The 17081-nt window shown below is 36.6% G+C and overlaps 3 protein-coding genes and 1 pseudogene across 4 annotated transcripts; 2 read left to right on the plus strand and 2 right to left on the minus strand.

Annotated features, from left to right (window-relative positions):
* Positions 1-193: 193 nt before the first annotated feature.
* On the minus strand, positions 194-1348 carry LOC147284642 (RNA-binding (RRM/RBD/RNP motifs) family protein). 2 transcript variants are annotated; one of them, XM_086243127.1, is made up of 4 exons: positions 1176-1348; positions 879-1020; positions 663-737; positions 194-423 (listed from the first exon to the last, which is right to left on the minus strand). In XM_086243127.1, the coding sequence occupies exons 1-4, from the start codon at positions 1314-1316 to the stop codon at positions 398-400; spliced, it is 384 nt and encodes a 127-aa protein (XP_086099253.1). In that variant the 5' UTR covers positions 1317-1348; the 3' UTR covers positions 194-397. The 2 variants fall into 2 exon arrangements, with proteins under 2 accessions (XP_086099253.1, XP_086099254.1); XM_086243128.1 differs by having other exon boundaries at positions 1133-1191.
* A 2325-nt stretch (positions 1349-3673) lies between these two features.
* Positions 3674-5249, minus strand: LOC147284643 (putative polyol transporter 6 pseudogene; annotated as a pseudogene).
* Positions 5250-10671: 5422 nt separating this feature from the next.
* On the plus strand, positions 10672-12457 carry LOC147284644 (spindle assembly abnormal protein (DUF620)). The gene is made up of 3 exons (XM_086245718.1): positions 10672-10959; positions 11539-11880; positions 11963-12457. The coding sequence occupies exons 1-3, from the start codon at positions 10672-10674 to the stop codon at positions 12455-12457; spliced, it is 1125 nt and encodes a 374-aa protein (XP_086101844.1).
* Positions 12458-13487: 1030 nt separating this feature from the next.
* Positions 13488-16966, plus strand: LOC147284645 (uncharacterized). The gene is made up of 3 exons (XM_086243126.1): positions 13488-14003; positions 14127-14342; positions 16536-16966. The coding sequence occupies exons 1-3, from the start codon at positions 13764-13766 to the stop codon at positions 16611-16613; spliced, it is 534 nt and encodes a 177-aa protein (XP_086099252.1). The 5' UTR covers positions 13488-13763; the 3' UTR covers positions 16614-16966.
* The last annotated feature ends 115 nt before the right edge of the window (positions 16967-17081 follow it).

Raw genomic sequence — 17081 nt, forward strand, 5'->3', positions numbered from 1 at the left:
AAAGGGTCGGAATGAAGTGGTGTTGTGTTCAATGGGATTTGTAAAGCCCGCACAGGTTTATATATGAGGATATGGTGCATTATGCTGCTGAGACGGAGCTCATGGCAGCTATTGGAATTGAGAGGCTCGTGACTTGTTGTCACGGTTCACCAGTCATTCTTGCCAATGGAAGAGGCGTAGAACACTCACTAGCTAATTGAAAAGCAACACATTCATTAATGTACGTAGAACACTCAAAGATCTATAATTTAAAAATCTGAATCTATATGACAAACAACTACACAACTACCCCTCGTAGTCGCCCTGCGCAAACTTGTCTTCAGGATAATACACTACGACTACCTGATTACCACCAAATTTCCTGCCATTCAACCCTGCAAGGGCTTTTGTAGAAGCATCAACATCTGCGTACTCCAGAAACACCTGAGAACATAGATTATTTTCAGCAAGTATAAATCAGGAAAAAAAAAAAAATCTCTGGTACAAACACATATGGCATACAAACACATTTTTTACCCTTGAATTTTGACGGATTCACTTTTCTATATTCGGGTATGTTATAGATTTTTGAACTATTGGATCCGAATGTATGCCATACAGTGTCCGTGCTATAGACAAACTCGTAAATCAGATTATTATTAATAAGTAGAACTGAAACAAACCTTCCCAAGTACTAGCTCCAGGTGATGGTTCACCATCTGGTCTTGGACGTGGGATGATGACATTCACTAATGCACCTGCAAATCAGTGAATTCAAATAAATCATAAAAATAGACAAAAAGAAGAAAAAAAAAAAAATCAATACCACATTAAACTTTGTATGTTAACTGAAACAGACTAGTAAGAGTGAAATTAACAATTAAATGATGGTGATTTACCAAACTTTCCGCCTTCTTGTTTCATATCCAACAAAATATCTTCATACGCATCATCATCCCTAAGCTCATCCACAGGAACTACTTGAGTTAAACATAAAACCTTGGTGGCCACAGGGCCAGGCTGTTGCAACAACATGAACCTCTGCAAAAGAAACAAACATTAAAGCAAACCAACATAATTTAAACAAGAAGTAAGAATCAGATTAAATTCGACAGTATTTAGTTCCAAACATTTTGAAAGCAGTGAGAGCAACCTGTCCATAAGACATTTAAGAGAAAGTTGAGATTTCACTCTACCTGCAATGCAATTTGCTGCTGCGCATGCAACAAAACACTCTCTTGCAAATTGCAATAAATATAAATTGCAAAACACTTATCTTTCTCTCTCTCTTTCTCTCTTCTATTCGTATTGGGTGAGTGGGTCAGTGGGTGAGTCATGAGTGGGTGAGTCGACTAGAGGGGGCTCGTAGGTCTTCGCTAAGTCGTTCGGGGGGGCTGAACCTACCCGTATGGTCTAAGCCTATGAGAATTATTGGAGGCTTGTGGGCCGTAATTGAGAAGGCACGGATCGCTGACGTGGACGAATTGGACGGTTAGGATTCCAGTTTGATGTGTTTGTTTGTATGGGGGAGAGAGACGAGTCTTGGCCTCGCCATTATGTTTGTATGGGTTCTTAGAGATATGCCGACAATTAGCGTAGCTTGTCGGAGTTGGATATAACGAGATGCTTTCCTTGCTCGTTTTGTTGCGTTGGTTCACTAATTATTTTTGTTTTTCAGTTTATTTTATTGTTAATATAAATAGTAAACAATTTTTTTTCTCATGATGACGTCATTATTTAATATCTTATTTTCATTTCTAGTTCGTAAACAATACAATAATTTTTTCTAACCATCCTACCGTTTCTTTTTTGCCATAACCAACTTACTTACTTTAATAGCTAAAATTAAGAACTTATTTGAGAGTATTTCTGTATAAATCGTTTTTATTTAGTAGTGCTTTCACAAAAAACACTTTTATTAGAAAAGCATAAATTTTTTAGAAAAAAATTTAAGTACTTTTTGTGAATGTACTTGGAAGGGCTTATTGAGGAAGCACCTAATAGGTGTTTCTCCAAAAAGCGCTTCCAAGTATTTTTATAACCCAAAAACGTTTTTTTTTTTTTTTTTTGTTAAACAAAAACAAAAGTGCTTTTGAGTTTTTGACTATTTGAAAGTACTTTTAAGGCTTCTAAAAATATTGTCAAATAAGCTCTAAACCTAACGAACTAAAATTAGAATTATCTCTTCTTCTTGATCTTAACTTTTTTACATAAATATTCAAACCTAGCATCACCTTACGGTCCCTGCCTAATACCACTTGAACAGTTCCAATGCCCAACTACCATTGGTTAATATGACTTGATCAAGGGTTGAAAGCATGGTTAGATTCTTGGTACGAACTACCAATCACATTCTGATTATATTGTGCTTATTTTCCTCTTCAAAGTGTATTGTTTTTATGGATAATTAGGTTTGGGTCTTTTAGAAAAATAGTTTTTAGATGGAGACCGGGAGTGTTTTAAAATTTATATGAAAATCCTTTTAATTCATGATAAAGTTTTTTAATTTATAAAAAAAAAATTTTAAATTCATAAAAAAGTCCTTTTAATTTATAAGAAAATTCTTTTAATTTATAAGAAAATTCTTTTAATTTATAATAAAGTCTTCCCCCGATTTGAAGGGTATTGCCCCTCCTAGGGTGTAAAGTGGACTTTATAGAGGCTGCATGTTAGGTTTTAACTCCAGGATTTTGGGCGGAGTCCAAAATTTCGGAGTTAAAACCTAACATAAAAGCCGTTAAAGAAGAAAAATAAAAAGACTTCATTAAAAATTCTAAATCACTACCGGTCTTAATCTAAGAAAGACTCATAAAATGAAATGTACTCTAAGTTTCCCTTGTTTTTATTTAGATCAAAATACTCTAAGCCCTGTATCAACCTCATTTGGTTCAAGCATAGAGTTGTCATAAACACTTCCGGGTGAAGTCTTAGCACTAGACTAGGCAGAAAAAGAACCTCGACCGAGAGTTACTACCCATACCTCGGCCCACAATCGTCTAATCAACTTCTTATGCCGCGTTTTTAGGACTTAGGCCGGAATACTGTTTGTCCACCCACGCAGTGGTGGCACACCCGCAAATCCTTTGATCCACGTGGCAACTTAATTCGTAGCTATCCACGTGGCATAGGTAAATTTAAGGCCAAAACAACTTGTTTGTTATAAAACGATCCAAACATGCAGTCTTTTGGTATTTGTTACAAGAAGAATTATTGTACATCGCGTGTAACTCTATTTTTTTCTGTACGTTTATCAAATCAGGTAAAAATCGTGGTAAATTTAATCTTTAAAGTAAGTTAATTATGAAAATCTAAAGTTTGAGCATTTCATGTGTAGAAAATCTTGTGGTATTAATCACACCAATATTATAAAAAGTTGAAGTGACGTAACTAAGCTAGGCACCCTAGCATGACTCATAGATCTGACCTCTGGCTTTGACGCACATGATCCAGAACTGCTCATGAAGAGATCATCGAGATAGAAAGAAAAAGAAAGAGAAAACAAAATTGAAGAAGATGCATTGAGACACAGAGGGCTTCTAAGAGATCATCAAGACATACAGAGATGCATTGAGACAGAGAGCTACTTCAGAATAAGTAATGAATAAGACAGAGCATTTTGGTTATTGCAACAAAATGAAACTGAGGACACACAATTTAAGTATTGAATAGTACAACAATCTCATATTATACTATTCTAAACACCATTTGTAGAATCAGGAGCAACCTTTCTGGTGAAAAGCATTTCAATATCTTCCAAAGTTGTCCCCTTGGTCTCTGGCAAGAAGCAAAAGACAAACAACCATGCAACCACAGATATGCCTGCAAACATAAAGAAGGTTCCTCCTATTGTAATTGCCTCATAAATTGATATGAAACTCATTGAAATTGTAGCACTAGTAATATTGTTGACTGCCCCAGCAATACTAGCTCCTTGTGCCCTCAACTTCAAAGGGAAAATCTCAGCGGTATAAACCCATGAGCAGGGCCCAAGCCCAAGTGAGAAGGAAGCCAAATACACATACACTGCCACAAAGCTAAAGCAGAGTGGCCAATAGAGTTTCTCTGTGGACTGCTCTACCATGGTCAAACAAAACCCTAACCCTGTTAGACCTAAAAACATGCCCCCAACGCTTGTCAACAAGAGTTTCCTCCTCCCAACCTTGTCAAGCAAAACTGTGGCCAGCAATGCAAAACATATCTTTGTGATCCCCATCCCAACATTGGCAAGCATGAGATTGTCTTTACTAGTCACCCCAGCTTTCTTAAAGATTCTTGGCCCATACAACACAACCACCTGTATCCCGGTGCTCATCATGAAAAAATGTAATCCAATCGCGGCTAATAGAATGCGACGAACTGCAGGAGTCGGCTTCACAATTAGTTCTTTCCAAACCCCTTTGCTGCTGCCAATGCCATCCTTGTTCACTGCATTGATTCCTGCCGCCGCCATTTTAATATCGCGGAAACGAGATTCCGCTTCTTCCTTGGTGTTGGATACTAATGACAAGACTTTCTTAGCTTCTTCGAAACGACCCTTCATTACCAACCATCTCGGGGACTCGGGCATTTTGAGTATTCCTATAGCCAAGGCAAGTGAAGGGACTGCTGCAATTCCCAACATTAGTCTCCAGCCAAGTTCCAAAGCAAGTTTTCCGAAGAAATAATTTGATACAAAGCCAAGTAAGAGTCCAATATTTAAGCAAAGCCCTGGTAGAGAGGTGAGAGAGCCTCGGGATGTAGGGGATGAAATCTCTGCCGAGTAAACGGGTATGGTGCTGGCGGCAAAACCCACAGCTACGCCAGCAATGCACTTGCCAGTGATTAGGACCGCGTAGTTTGGGCCGTAGCCCATTAGGATTGATCCTGACATGAAAATGATGGAGGCCAACATGATAGTGTAACGACGACCAATGCAATCCGAGGTTTTTCCGGCAGCCATGGCTCCCAGTAGAGAGCAGAGGTTTTGTATTCCGCCGAGTACTGCCACTTGTACTTCGCTGATTTTAAGATCTTCTTTTATGAAAATTAAGGCTCCACTCATAACACCAACATCTGATGTGCGCGTAGTAACACAGAATAGAAAGATAATTAAATGAATATTTGAAACCATGCACGAATGTTTTAGACAAAAAATATATAAATAGAGAGAAAGATCATGTATGTAACCTACAGTAGCCAAAAATCATGTTTATGACAGATGCAACCGCAACACAAGCACATGCACACTTGTTCAGCTTCGTCGGAGTTTCACTTCCTCCCGTGCTCTCCATCTTCTTCTCCATCTCCATCGAGACTATAGTAGGTTTATTCTGCATGTCTCTACGTGTGTAAGAGTGTATATTTGTAGCTAGCTATGTAATTCTCGTCGGACTATATACAATATAGCTCTTCGAACGAGTTGTGTTTTCTGTGGTTATATCCCATTGTTACAACTCCCGACTGGCCAATACATGGATTGCTATAACTTTCTGTTTATTTATTTTTAATTTCAGTCCCAATTAGTTTTCAAGATTGAACGGCGCAGTCTTTTCAAACTCTTGATTCCATTGATTTCTAACTAAGATTTGTTGAGCTAAGTATGTTTCCCTTGTATCGAGAGGAACTAAAATGAAGAGCTTGTTCCAAATTTATGATTTTAATTAATAAATCAGTTTTCACAAACTGGACTTTGTTAGCGGCTATATATCGCCTAATTGGGTTGACCTCGATCCATATCGATAAATTTAGCAATATTATTCAACTGGCATGGTTATTCATGTCATTAAGGCACAATATTCTAGTGCCTTATAATGAAGACACTTTGGAATGAAAAAATAATTGCGTATAATCGTAACATCACCACGTGACATCTCACAAATTCACTTATTATAATATGGGATGGGTGATGAGTTTATATATAGTATTAATAACATTCACATATTATATTATTGTGTATAACTGTAAAGTGGTGTAACCAATCCACATTTTATAATAGGCTTATTAGCACATTTGCTCCCTGACTTTTAAGTTTTTTTTCACTTTGCCCCTTTACATTTATTTGTTTCATATATCCCCTTGAATTTTTATGTCGTGTCCCACATTATCCGATTCCGTCAACTCCGTCTTAACTTCCATTACAAATGATGACGTGGCGGGATAATATTGTCTTTTCAGTCATAAAATATAGTTCAAATTATATTTAAATTAATAAAATAATAAAACTTAAAATTAGAATAATATTTTAAATATAAAATCTCAAAATTTAATTAAATATAAATTTAAAAAAAACCCAATGCCCTCCCCCCACCCACTGTATATGTCGACCAAACCCTTCCCCCACACCCTCCCCCACCCAACCCATCCCCTTCCCCTCCAACACAGCCCCAGCCCCAATCCACCTCACCCCCCACCCCAGCCCCTCTCGTTCTCTCTCCTTCTCATTCTTTTTTTCTATCTTTCCCTCTCCTCCCTATCTCTTTCTCTCTCTTCCTCGATGGAATCGGGTCGGGTTGGACCTTGATTTGGTGTGGCACGGTGGCAGCCATGGTATTCTGGCTTCGCACGTTGACTGGGTTTTGCACCCTGCGCCCTCGCATCTATCTGTTTTGTATTTTACTTTTCATTTTTTGTTTAAATTTTAAGTTTTAAATTTTTATTTGTCAATTGGGATCAAATTGATGGATTCTATTTAGTGGTCAAAATTTGGTTCTATGGTGGTTTTGGAGCTATAATTTTGATTGGGGTTTTGGTGATTTGATTGGGGTTTAGGTGGATTGATGGTTTTGGTGATTTGAGCATGATAACCCAGAAAAAGAACCAAAAAATGCTCATTAACCAGTGAGCATTTGGTGAAGAAATCTAATGAGCATTTGATGATTTGAATCATCAAGATGCAGAGCAGAGATCGAGATGAGAACAGAGGGGGGGATGAGGAGAGAGAGAGAGAGAGAGAGAGAGAAAGAGAGAGAGAGGGGGAGAGAGAAAGAAGGAAAGAAATGGGAGGAGGTGCGTGGCTAACGAGGATGGTGGTCCGGCTGATGGGGGAGGGAGGGAGGGTGAAGATGGTGGTGGTGGGTTGCTGTCGGTGGTGGAAGGGAAGCAAGAGAAGGGTGGATGTGTTTTGATGATTTTTTGTTTAGGCTTAATTATCGATTTACCACCCAAAACTGTAACTCATTCCCACTTTACCACCTGAAAGTTTTTTTGTCCCAGATTACCACCTGTAACTTACATCCGTGTCCCATTTTACCTTGTTCCGTCAACAATTCCGTTAATGCTGACGATCTGGCCGTTAATGCTGACGTGGCGCGCTAGATGTGCGCCACGTGTCACATCTTTTTTTTTTATTTTTTCGCATTTTTTTATTTTTTTATTTTTATAAACTTTTGAAAATTAATTAAAAATAGTTCCGAACTCAGAAAAATACAAAAAAATTTCCTACGGACTCGTCTTGACTAGCACTAATTTACTATAAGGTTAAATTACCAATTTGCCCTCTAAAAATTTTCAAAAAAATTAGAAAGTTCAAATTTATTTCTAAAAAATTAAAATAAACTTTCCTCTATTAAATAAATTCTAGAAAAAATTCTAGAATTTTCGTAAACTCTTTTACAAATTCTCAAAAATATTTTGAAAAATTACCAAAAGCTTGTTTTAGAGAATTATTTCGAGACTTTACAGAAATTTTAGAATTTTTCTAAAATTTATTTTATAGAGAATTTTATTTTTCTCTAAGACCGAGAGGTTTTTTGGGTAGCAAGTGTTCACAAGAAAGGTATTGTTAGTTTTTAGAAGACTAACGGTGCAGACCTCATATTTTTTGGAGTTCGGGAGATTATTCTATGAATTTTCAAAGAGTCTAGAGCATTTTAATTTTCTAGAAATAAATTTGGATTTTCCAAATTTTTTGGAAATTTTTAGAGGGAAAATTGGCATTTTGACCCCATAGTAAATTAGTACTTGTTAAGACAAGTCGGTAGGAATTTTCCGTGTATTTTTCTAAGTTCGGAGCTATTTTTAATTAATTTTCAAAGTTTATAAAAATAGAAAAATCAAAAAAATCAAAAAATACAAAAAAGATGTGACACGTGGCGCACATCCAGCGCGCCACGTCAACATTAACGGAATTGTTGACGGAACAAGGTAAAATGGGACACGGATGTAAGTTACAGGTGGTAATCTGGGATAAAAAAACTTTCAGGTGGTAAAGTGGGAATGAGTTACAATTTTGGGTGGTAAATCGATAATTAAGCCTTTTTGTTTATTTTGTTTATTTATTTTTTGTTAATAATTTTTTAGTTTTATTTTTATTATTTAAAATGTGGAAGGATTGCCAACATGGAGTGTTGGGTCCTACAAATCCACAACATGGCACAAATATGGCAAATGTTGGTCTTCTGTGGGTGAAAAGACGAGAGTACCCCGCCACGTCAGCATTTGTAACGGAAGTTAAGACAGAGTTGACGGAATCGGACAATATGGGACACGACATAAAAGTTCAGGGAGTTATATGATACAAATAAATGTGAGGGGACAAAGTGAGAAAAAACCTAAAAGTCAGGGGGCAAATCAGTTTATATAGTATTAATAACATTTATTCAATAATTTCTACATCCCTTATACAAATCAGTTTATCAAATTAAATTACTTACTTTTTATACATATGTATTCTGATTAATAAAATAATTAGAGGTCCTATAGTTACAAAATGACCATAACAAATAAACCCTAGTCCCAAGTAACCCCCTCCCCATGAAGAAAATAAATAAAACAATACAGTCTATGTCCTTGCATATGAAAAATTTACTTTAATCATGATAACCTTAATAACCTTACAAAAAACAGAGACTAAGCCAAATAAGAAGAAGAAACTGAAGTAAAAGTCATATTATGAATTAAACTGGAAGAATAGATCGAGAATTGGGAGATAAAGGGTATAATTAGTATTACAACCCAAGCTTAACTCATGGCAGCTGGTGATAGTTAGTACCTTTTGGCCAGTGAGTACATGCAAAACAAAAGTTATACAAGGTGAAAATGCTTTTTAGCAGAAACGGTACTAGCTAGTGATTCTAGAAATTAATGGTACATATATTAGGCTGCGCGCAGTTAAGAAGCAATGTGTAGATCATTTGAAGATTCAATGTCAATAACAAAATACGCCTCCTTGAACTGAATTAAATAATGAAATATGATCCAGTACTTATAATTGTATAATATGATTCAATATCAATTTTCTGAATTGATATTAATGTTCTATTAATGATCAAATTAATCACAGTATCATCCTATTTATTTAATTTCTATTAAGTTGAAACTTAAAAGAACTTAGTTAAATTAATAAAATTCAAGTATAGATCGTCTCAAACATGCAACCTTTTGGTATAGGGAAAAAGAGACGAGAACGAAGAGAAATAACCAATGGATAAGAAGGAACATAACACCATTTTGTTTCAATAGAGGTACTAGAAACAGTTGCTGGAAACAAAGTAGTTCAAGTGGATGGGTTTTGCAAGTTGTTCTAACCAATTAATTAAGCTCCTCAATAGAATGTTTAACCGGTCCATTAGGGAAACACTAAATTGGCCGGTTCGGAAGTTGTAATAATGGGATAATATATTATATATATTCCGACGACCATTACACATAGAGACATGCATAATACCTACTACGGTCTCGATGGAGGGTACAGGAGGAAGTGTAACCCCGACAAAGTTGAACAAGTGTGCATGTGCTTGTGCTGCATGTGGTTGCCTCTATCATATCCAATTATCCATTCTATTTGACTAAATATGGTACGTTAGTTAATTACATACATGTATCTCTCTATTTATACATTAAAAAAAATATGTCGTTTCAATTTTTATTTAATTATCTCTCTACTTTTATGTTCATCATCAGAGATGGAAATCCTTTTTAGCAGAAAGGGTACTCGTGATTCTAACTGGGCCTAAAAATGGTGTCGGAATGCACTCAAGAAGCGATGTGTAGATATTCTAATTTTCATTAAACTTAATTGGGTATTATATTGAATTTTGATTCTAGTCCTTTGACTTTATTTACATCTATGTAGTGCATTACTATTTATAAGTATATATTTTTGAAAGGACTATTTATATGTCTATTAACATAATTTATGTATGTATACTGACTTTTATTTACGTAGATGTTAATATATAATTTAGCAATAATCATCATTTGGGTATACTAATATATATAATATTTAGCTATAGTCATCATTTGGGTATACTAATACATATAATATCGTTGTCATGTTAGAGAGTAGATACGTGAACTAGTGTTTTAGTGCTTTGGAAATGTATAAAAAACACGTGTAATAATTTGATTGAATCTTGTGATCAGAATGCAAGGATGAAGAAGCAAGTAATATTGTTCAATTTAATTTAAGAAATAGAACTCAACCTAGCTAGCCCCTAAAATAGAAAGTTAACAAATGCAAATTGATCTATAAATCATGCCCACAAGACACCTACAAGCAAGGAGAACCTTTGGCAAATTCACACCCACCCCATCCTCTCATCATCCATCATCGATCCCCACTTTCCCCACATAGGCCCCTCATTTCCCTCATCATGCATCATAAGGTAGAGTTATGAACTAAGAATTAAGGATATGACGATCAAAGGTGTTTAATTAAGCCCTTGACTCTAAGTCTCTCTCCTTTTTTAATTTCTATGAGACATACACAAACACATGAGGAAGCTTTGTCCGAATATTGATCGAGAAGATGGCCTCGAGACTGTTCTCGAGGTCCCCATACCGGAAGAGATGTTCACAAGTATGGGAAGCAATGTGCAATTGCGATTTCAAAACATGTTGACGTGGATGAAGGCTCAAACCTCCGATAAATGGTCTGCGCCGGTCATTGCCGGACGATTCAACGAGCTACGTTTTCTACTTTACCTTGTAGGCTCTCCTCTTATCCCTCTTCAAGTCCAGTTGGGCCATTCTGTCCATCGTCCAGTTAGAGATTCTTCCATTGTAAGAATTAAACATCAATCCTTGTCATGCTTAATATTTTCTTACATTCTATCATCATTTTTGTTTTGTTGATATGTCAAGAATTAAGAAGTCACAAAATAAAAAGAAAAAAAGAAAAAAAGGAAAATGTTTCAATCAGATTTATTGTTTTTCCACATAGATTTTAGCTCAAGTGATGTGAAATGGAGAAAGAATATTGAATAGGTTTTAGTTGATCGAATTTTTGGAGAAGAAATATATAGTAGCCTCAAATTTTCTTGGCAGACCTAACAATATTTGACCCTTTCAGTTAACATGATGTACGTTCCACTGATTTCGGAATAAATTCATATTGAGGTGATTAATGTTACATATATAAGTCTGACATAAATTTCATATTTGTTAGAAAGATAGATACTAGCTTAACCAATATGGTACCAGTAAAATATATTAGGTTAATAATTTTTAAAAATTATGACCGAATTTTTAGAAAGTAAACATTTTTGGGCTATATTTACAATAGTAGATAATCCAAATCCGTGTCTCTTATTTGAAAATATGAAATGACAATAATCGAATATTAATTATGTTACACTGCAGCAAGCTTCAACAGCCAAATACATCGTGCAACAATACACGGCGGCGACGGGAGGGCAAGCAGCATTGAACTCGGTGAACAGCATGTGTGTGACCGGACAGGTTAAGATTAATACGTCGGATTTTCACCAAGGAGATGTGAGCGTGGAGGTGAAAAAGAGCAATGCAGAGATCGGTGGGTTCGTGCTTTGGCAAAAGAATCCAGACTTGTGGTGCTTAGAGCTTATTGTGTCTGGCTGCAAAGTCATCTGCGGAAGCAATGGCAAGCTTTCATGGCGCCATTCCTCAAACCAACAAACTCCCATCTCACAAGGCCCTCCAAGACCCTTGCGCCGTTTTCTGCAGGTACGTGTACTCCTATATATTCTTGCACATTTTCTTTATTTTTTTGGGCTATATATATTACATTTGTGGTCTATATTTGCAGGGTTTGGACCCAAGGGCCACGGCCCTTTTATTCGCAGATGCAATGTGTATTGGTGAGAAGATCATAAACGATGACGACTGTTTCATTCTCAAGCTGGACACAAGTCCAGCACTTCGTGAGGCACAAAGTGGTCCAAACTTCGAGATAATTCACCACACTGTGTGGGGATACTTCAGCCAGCGTTCGGGGCTCCTCGTACAATTCGAGGACTCGAGGCTGCTGAGGATGTCGAACAAGGGAGACGACGATGTATTCTGGGAGACGAGCACCGAGTCTATGATACTGGATTACAAATATGTCGACGGATTAAACATTGCCCATAGCGGCAAGACGCGGGTCAAGGTTTTCAGATACGGCGAGCAATCTGCCAACCACAAGAGGGAGATGGAGGAGACTTGGGAAATTCAAGAGGTGGATTTCAATGTTTGGGGTTTGACAATGGAGAGCTTTCTGCCTCCTGCTAACATCAAACAAGAATTAAGGATAGTTGATTGAGGAAGATAACATATATGGGGTCGTAGAGATATATATGTTATTTGTGACAATTGTCAATATTTGATGGTTGGTGTGGTGTATGATCTCGATCGAAATTTTATCACTCTCCTAAATTTAATTTTTTGGCTTCATCGATCAATTGCGGCTATTCTAGTAGAAATAGAATTTATATGTTACTTCAATTTTTTGAGAGGACAAATTAGAGGTTCCATAAAATTTTATGTTTATAAATTAAAAACGAAGTTTGGTTACTTTAGGTCCCGAGTTGTGTATATAATAAAGTAAGCAAATTTCATTTATATGTTTATTATAAACTTAAAATCTAAACTCTAAATGGTAATTTTATAACCTAATGTATAATAACGTAAGCACATTTCATTGGCCGTCTAGAACTTGCACTACTAGAACCTCCGAAGCTTCAATGACAACTTCTTTTTTGTCTTTCTCATATTCTTAACATGATAATTTTACACCTTAAAATAAATAATCATTTAGAGTTTATATTTTAAGTTATAACTCTTATTGCCTAACATTCAAGATTTAAAACTTCAAATCTAGACCGTAAACGAGTATCGATTAATTTATAGAAGCAACACGCTGATCGACCGACGTTGCTTTCGTGACTAACATCCGAATTATACACATACACCTACCTCCCATTTATTGTTAATTTTTTTTTTCTAAAGCATTTATTGTTATTTGTTAATCGTTAGGTTGTCTATTTGATGGATAGCTGGATTCCTTTTGTTATTGTCCACAATAAATGTGAAAGAAAAATGAGGAAGGGGAAGAGAAGTGACACAGCCATGATTAAGGAGCAATTTATACAAGTTAAGATTGAATGGCAAATTATGGCATTAGCTATATTTACACTTACATGGTTATAGGCTTTATAACATAGACTCGTATTTTCATTTCCACAGAGTTGAGATCTCGTTAGATCCAACGGCCAGGATTTCCCCGCCACAGCCGATCTTAACCAAATCCAATTAACGGTCAACGCAATCGAATCTAATACCATGTGGTGACCCACACGCTATGTTTTTAAACCCCCATCCCCTTCTTCTCTGTAACACCAAATCCAACAAGGAAAAGAAGGAAACTCTCCTTTCTTGCTCACTCTCGCTTTATTTCATTCCTTTCCAAATCTGAGAGAGTCCACCTCAGATTACACAAAAAAACAACAAGCACAGGGCTTTCAGGAAAAATCCAAAATAGGAAAATTCGAAAAAGAAATATATATAAAAATAGTGTCGAATTAAATTCAAGCTTAAACTCAATAAAATCTCTGTGATTAATATCAGAAATGAGGGATGAGGATGGCCTTCCGACAACGACGACGGCCATTACCACCAAGAAGGAGAGCTCGGATTCGAGTCTAATACTCGGGAAAGGCAGGTACAAGTTCTGGGCATTGGCTGCGATTTTGCTACTCGCGTTTTGGTCAATGGTCACCGGCACCGTCACGCTCCGGTGGTCCGCCGGCAACCTCAACCGTCTCTCCGACGACCTCGACTCCCCTATTCACGACGATCTCGACGTCCTTGTCAGTCCCTTTTCTGGGGTTTTTATTTTTTATTTTTTGGGTTTTGCTTCTATGGGTTGGTCGAGTTGGATCTCTGATTTGATGGGTTTTTTGGGGATTTGGGGGGTTTTTGTTGTTGTGCAGGAAATGGAGGAGAGGGAGAAGGTGGTGAAGCACATGTGGGATGTGTACACTAATAGCCGTCGGATCAGATTACCCAGGTTCTGGCAAGAGGCATTTGAGGCTGCCTATGAGGAATTGACCAGTGACGTCCCAGGTGTTCGAGAAGACGCCATTGCCGAGATCGCTAAGATGTCTGTGCGCTCCGTCGATCTCGATCCGCCTCCGGTTCAATCTGCCGTGAGTACCCCACCATTTCATTCTCTCCTTTTGATCTTGTCCCTTGCTTTGTGTTCGTTTGTTTAATTACACTGCTCATTAGCTGCATGCATTCTACATTGCTCTTTTAATTATTGACAATGGGTTAACTTAACTTGGGATTTTGATACTTCGACTAGGAAGTCCATTAAGGAAATGGGTTGTTTTATTGTCCATTGTTTAACATGTTGATGATTATCCTAGAAGCAATGTAGCAGCACTGTGCAACATTCCTTTGTTTTCATTTGTATGAAGTTTGGGGTTAAGTAGGAATATATAATCGGATGCACACATGCTATGCACGTTATTGCTTGATTTTAGAATCAATTCAACTAGGATGATTAAGTTTAAGCTACATAATCATTTCTCGGCTTCAATTTCTATTAGTTTATCATTTTCATCGATCTTGGATTGTTTAATTCCTTTTGGGGATAGTTCGAACTCTGGCCTCTATTATATTCTAATATAATGTGCGTTTCCTGGCAATCTATTCCATCATTTGCCTCCTAATGTTAATATTTGGATATCTAAGCGACGGATATGAAGTTTTAAGTCTATTTTGTAAGAGTGGAAAGTAACTTCATTGTCTTTTCAGACAAAAAAGAAAAACTACAAAGTATCTTTAGGTCTACCCGATGTTAGCAACTTAGCATCTAGAAGATGGTCCTGTTTTTACTGGTTGTAATTACTGTTTATTACAACACTTGAAAACATGCTCAACTGGTTTGATTGAGATCCTGGTAAATGTCCGGATTCAACACAAATTTTGCGTTGTTCGGTTTTACATTATATAAGGTGCAGGGCATCACAAGTGACAATCCAGACTTGTGGCCACATTGCGTTTGCAATATCAATAACCATTTTGCTTTTGGCATTTGGATTGCCTTGTGGGTTAACAAGATTTAGTTGCCACCCCGTATTGTCAGCTGACCAAAGGCCAAATCTATTTGCCAAGAAATACGTAACTTTCACCCTTTGTATGATGATTAACTGAACCAATTTTGCTTATGAAACTGAGAGGCAATAGGAATTATTCTGAGTTGGAAAAAGTGAGAGACTGGAAACTCCCTAGTTGGATCTACATCTGTACATTAGTTCCTTAGTTGTAGCAAGTTGAGATTCAGCCACTTCCTGTTGAAATCATGTTGGGGCTGAGGTGATGCTCTTCCACACAATCTGAGTATTTTATATTCTTGCAGAAAAAATGTGATTGATGTAGAGATTATTGAGTAAAGTTTTCTTGTTGGGTAGTTTGTTGTGTTGGGTCTTCTTTGGGTCCTCCGATTTTGTCTGTTTCTGTTTTTGCACTATGTAATATTTGTGCATGGGATTCTTGGTAAGAATTTTTGCCAAAAAAACAGAGGAAATTCTTGGAACTGTAAAGAATTTATGGTGATCTTTCAACCCCTTGATATCACTATGGCATTAAACAGGACAACATAGGGTTAGTCAATTAGCCTCCGAGAGGACAAATTAGAACTGGAAAGTAAAATTATGCTTTCTAATAGTTCCCCACACGGTGTTCTGTTGTATAAATACTAAATAATTTAAAGCATAATAACTATCATATATCTTTCCATATCGGTGGATTTTGGTTGATATCTACCTCCAACCATATTGTCTATCCTAGGATGAATGCATTTGTAATTTCTATTATAAACTATATCTTTGAAATTTCGTTTGGGATTGTCTTCATATGCCTGTGTGCTGCCCGCAATCACCACAATGGCAGATTTTCTTGTAAAATAATATATTATATGTATTATTTATAGTTGTGGGGGATTATAGCTCCAGTAATAGAATATTTACCTCTATGGCCTATGTCCAAGGCCAGAGTTTAAACCTCCCCCTCCCACTTTGGCCTCCCTTGTACCAAAAATACAGTATTTATAGTTTACTTTAAGCATCAATTAATGTTATCTTTCGAAAATCATACGGAGTTGTGTGGTTGACGGGGATAAATTCAGAAATTTGGCCTGTTTATGAAACCTACTCATTTAGGCATAGAAGTCTTGATCTTGACTAAGAAATCATTTCCTTGTTTTTGATTTGATGATTAAAAATTTTTGCTATTTGGTTGTTGATATCTGCAGATCTTTTCGTAGATGCCTATAACTTACTGTAGGAGTTTATTTATGTATTGTAATTTTGAACAAGTTCTATCCTTTCTATCAGAGTGCACGGGAATTTAGTAAGATTCTGAAGCACGCAGAGAAAGGTAGGGAAACGGTGACCTCGACAGGGGGTGGTTGATGATGTGAAGAATGTTGAAGGTCATGGTTCAAGTCTCCTTTATCCTGCAATTACAACTGCACATGTGCTGCCCAGAGTTTGTGAGTGGTAGTGATGTGCAGACTGTGCAGTCATACTCGGTTCTTCATGTTTTTCATAGGGCAAAATTATGTATTCAATTAGGTTCTCATTGTTCCAATTTTTTAAATCACAATCCTGCCGTGTTGGTGGTAAACTAAAACAACCTGTCAAGTAGATGAGTTAAAAGTGCAGGAATTTTGATATGATATTTGTTTTTCAAGTGAAAGAAACTTCTAAATTCGAAAGCCTCACCTTTAAGTTCCTGTATAATTATGGCATGCACAAGCATATGTCAGAACTTTATTTTACCACATTTTAAAATGATTTCTACTTTTATTCTTTTGCTTTTTTTTTTTTCCTTTTTCTAGTTAATCTACTCTCGTCCCACATATTCCATCTCGTCTCTGC

Source organism: Dryas octopetala, chromosome 5, assembly GCF_963921425.1.
Source record: "Dryas octopetala chromosome 5, drDryOcto1.1, whole genome shotgun sequence".
NCBI lineage: Eukaryota > Viridiplantae > Streptophyta > Magnoliopsida > Rosales > Rosaceae > Dryas > Dryas octopetala.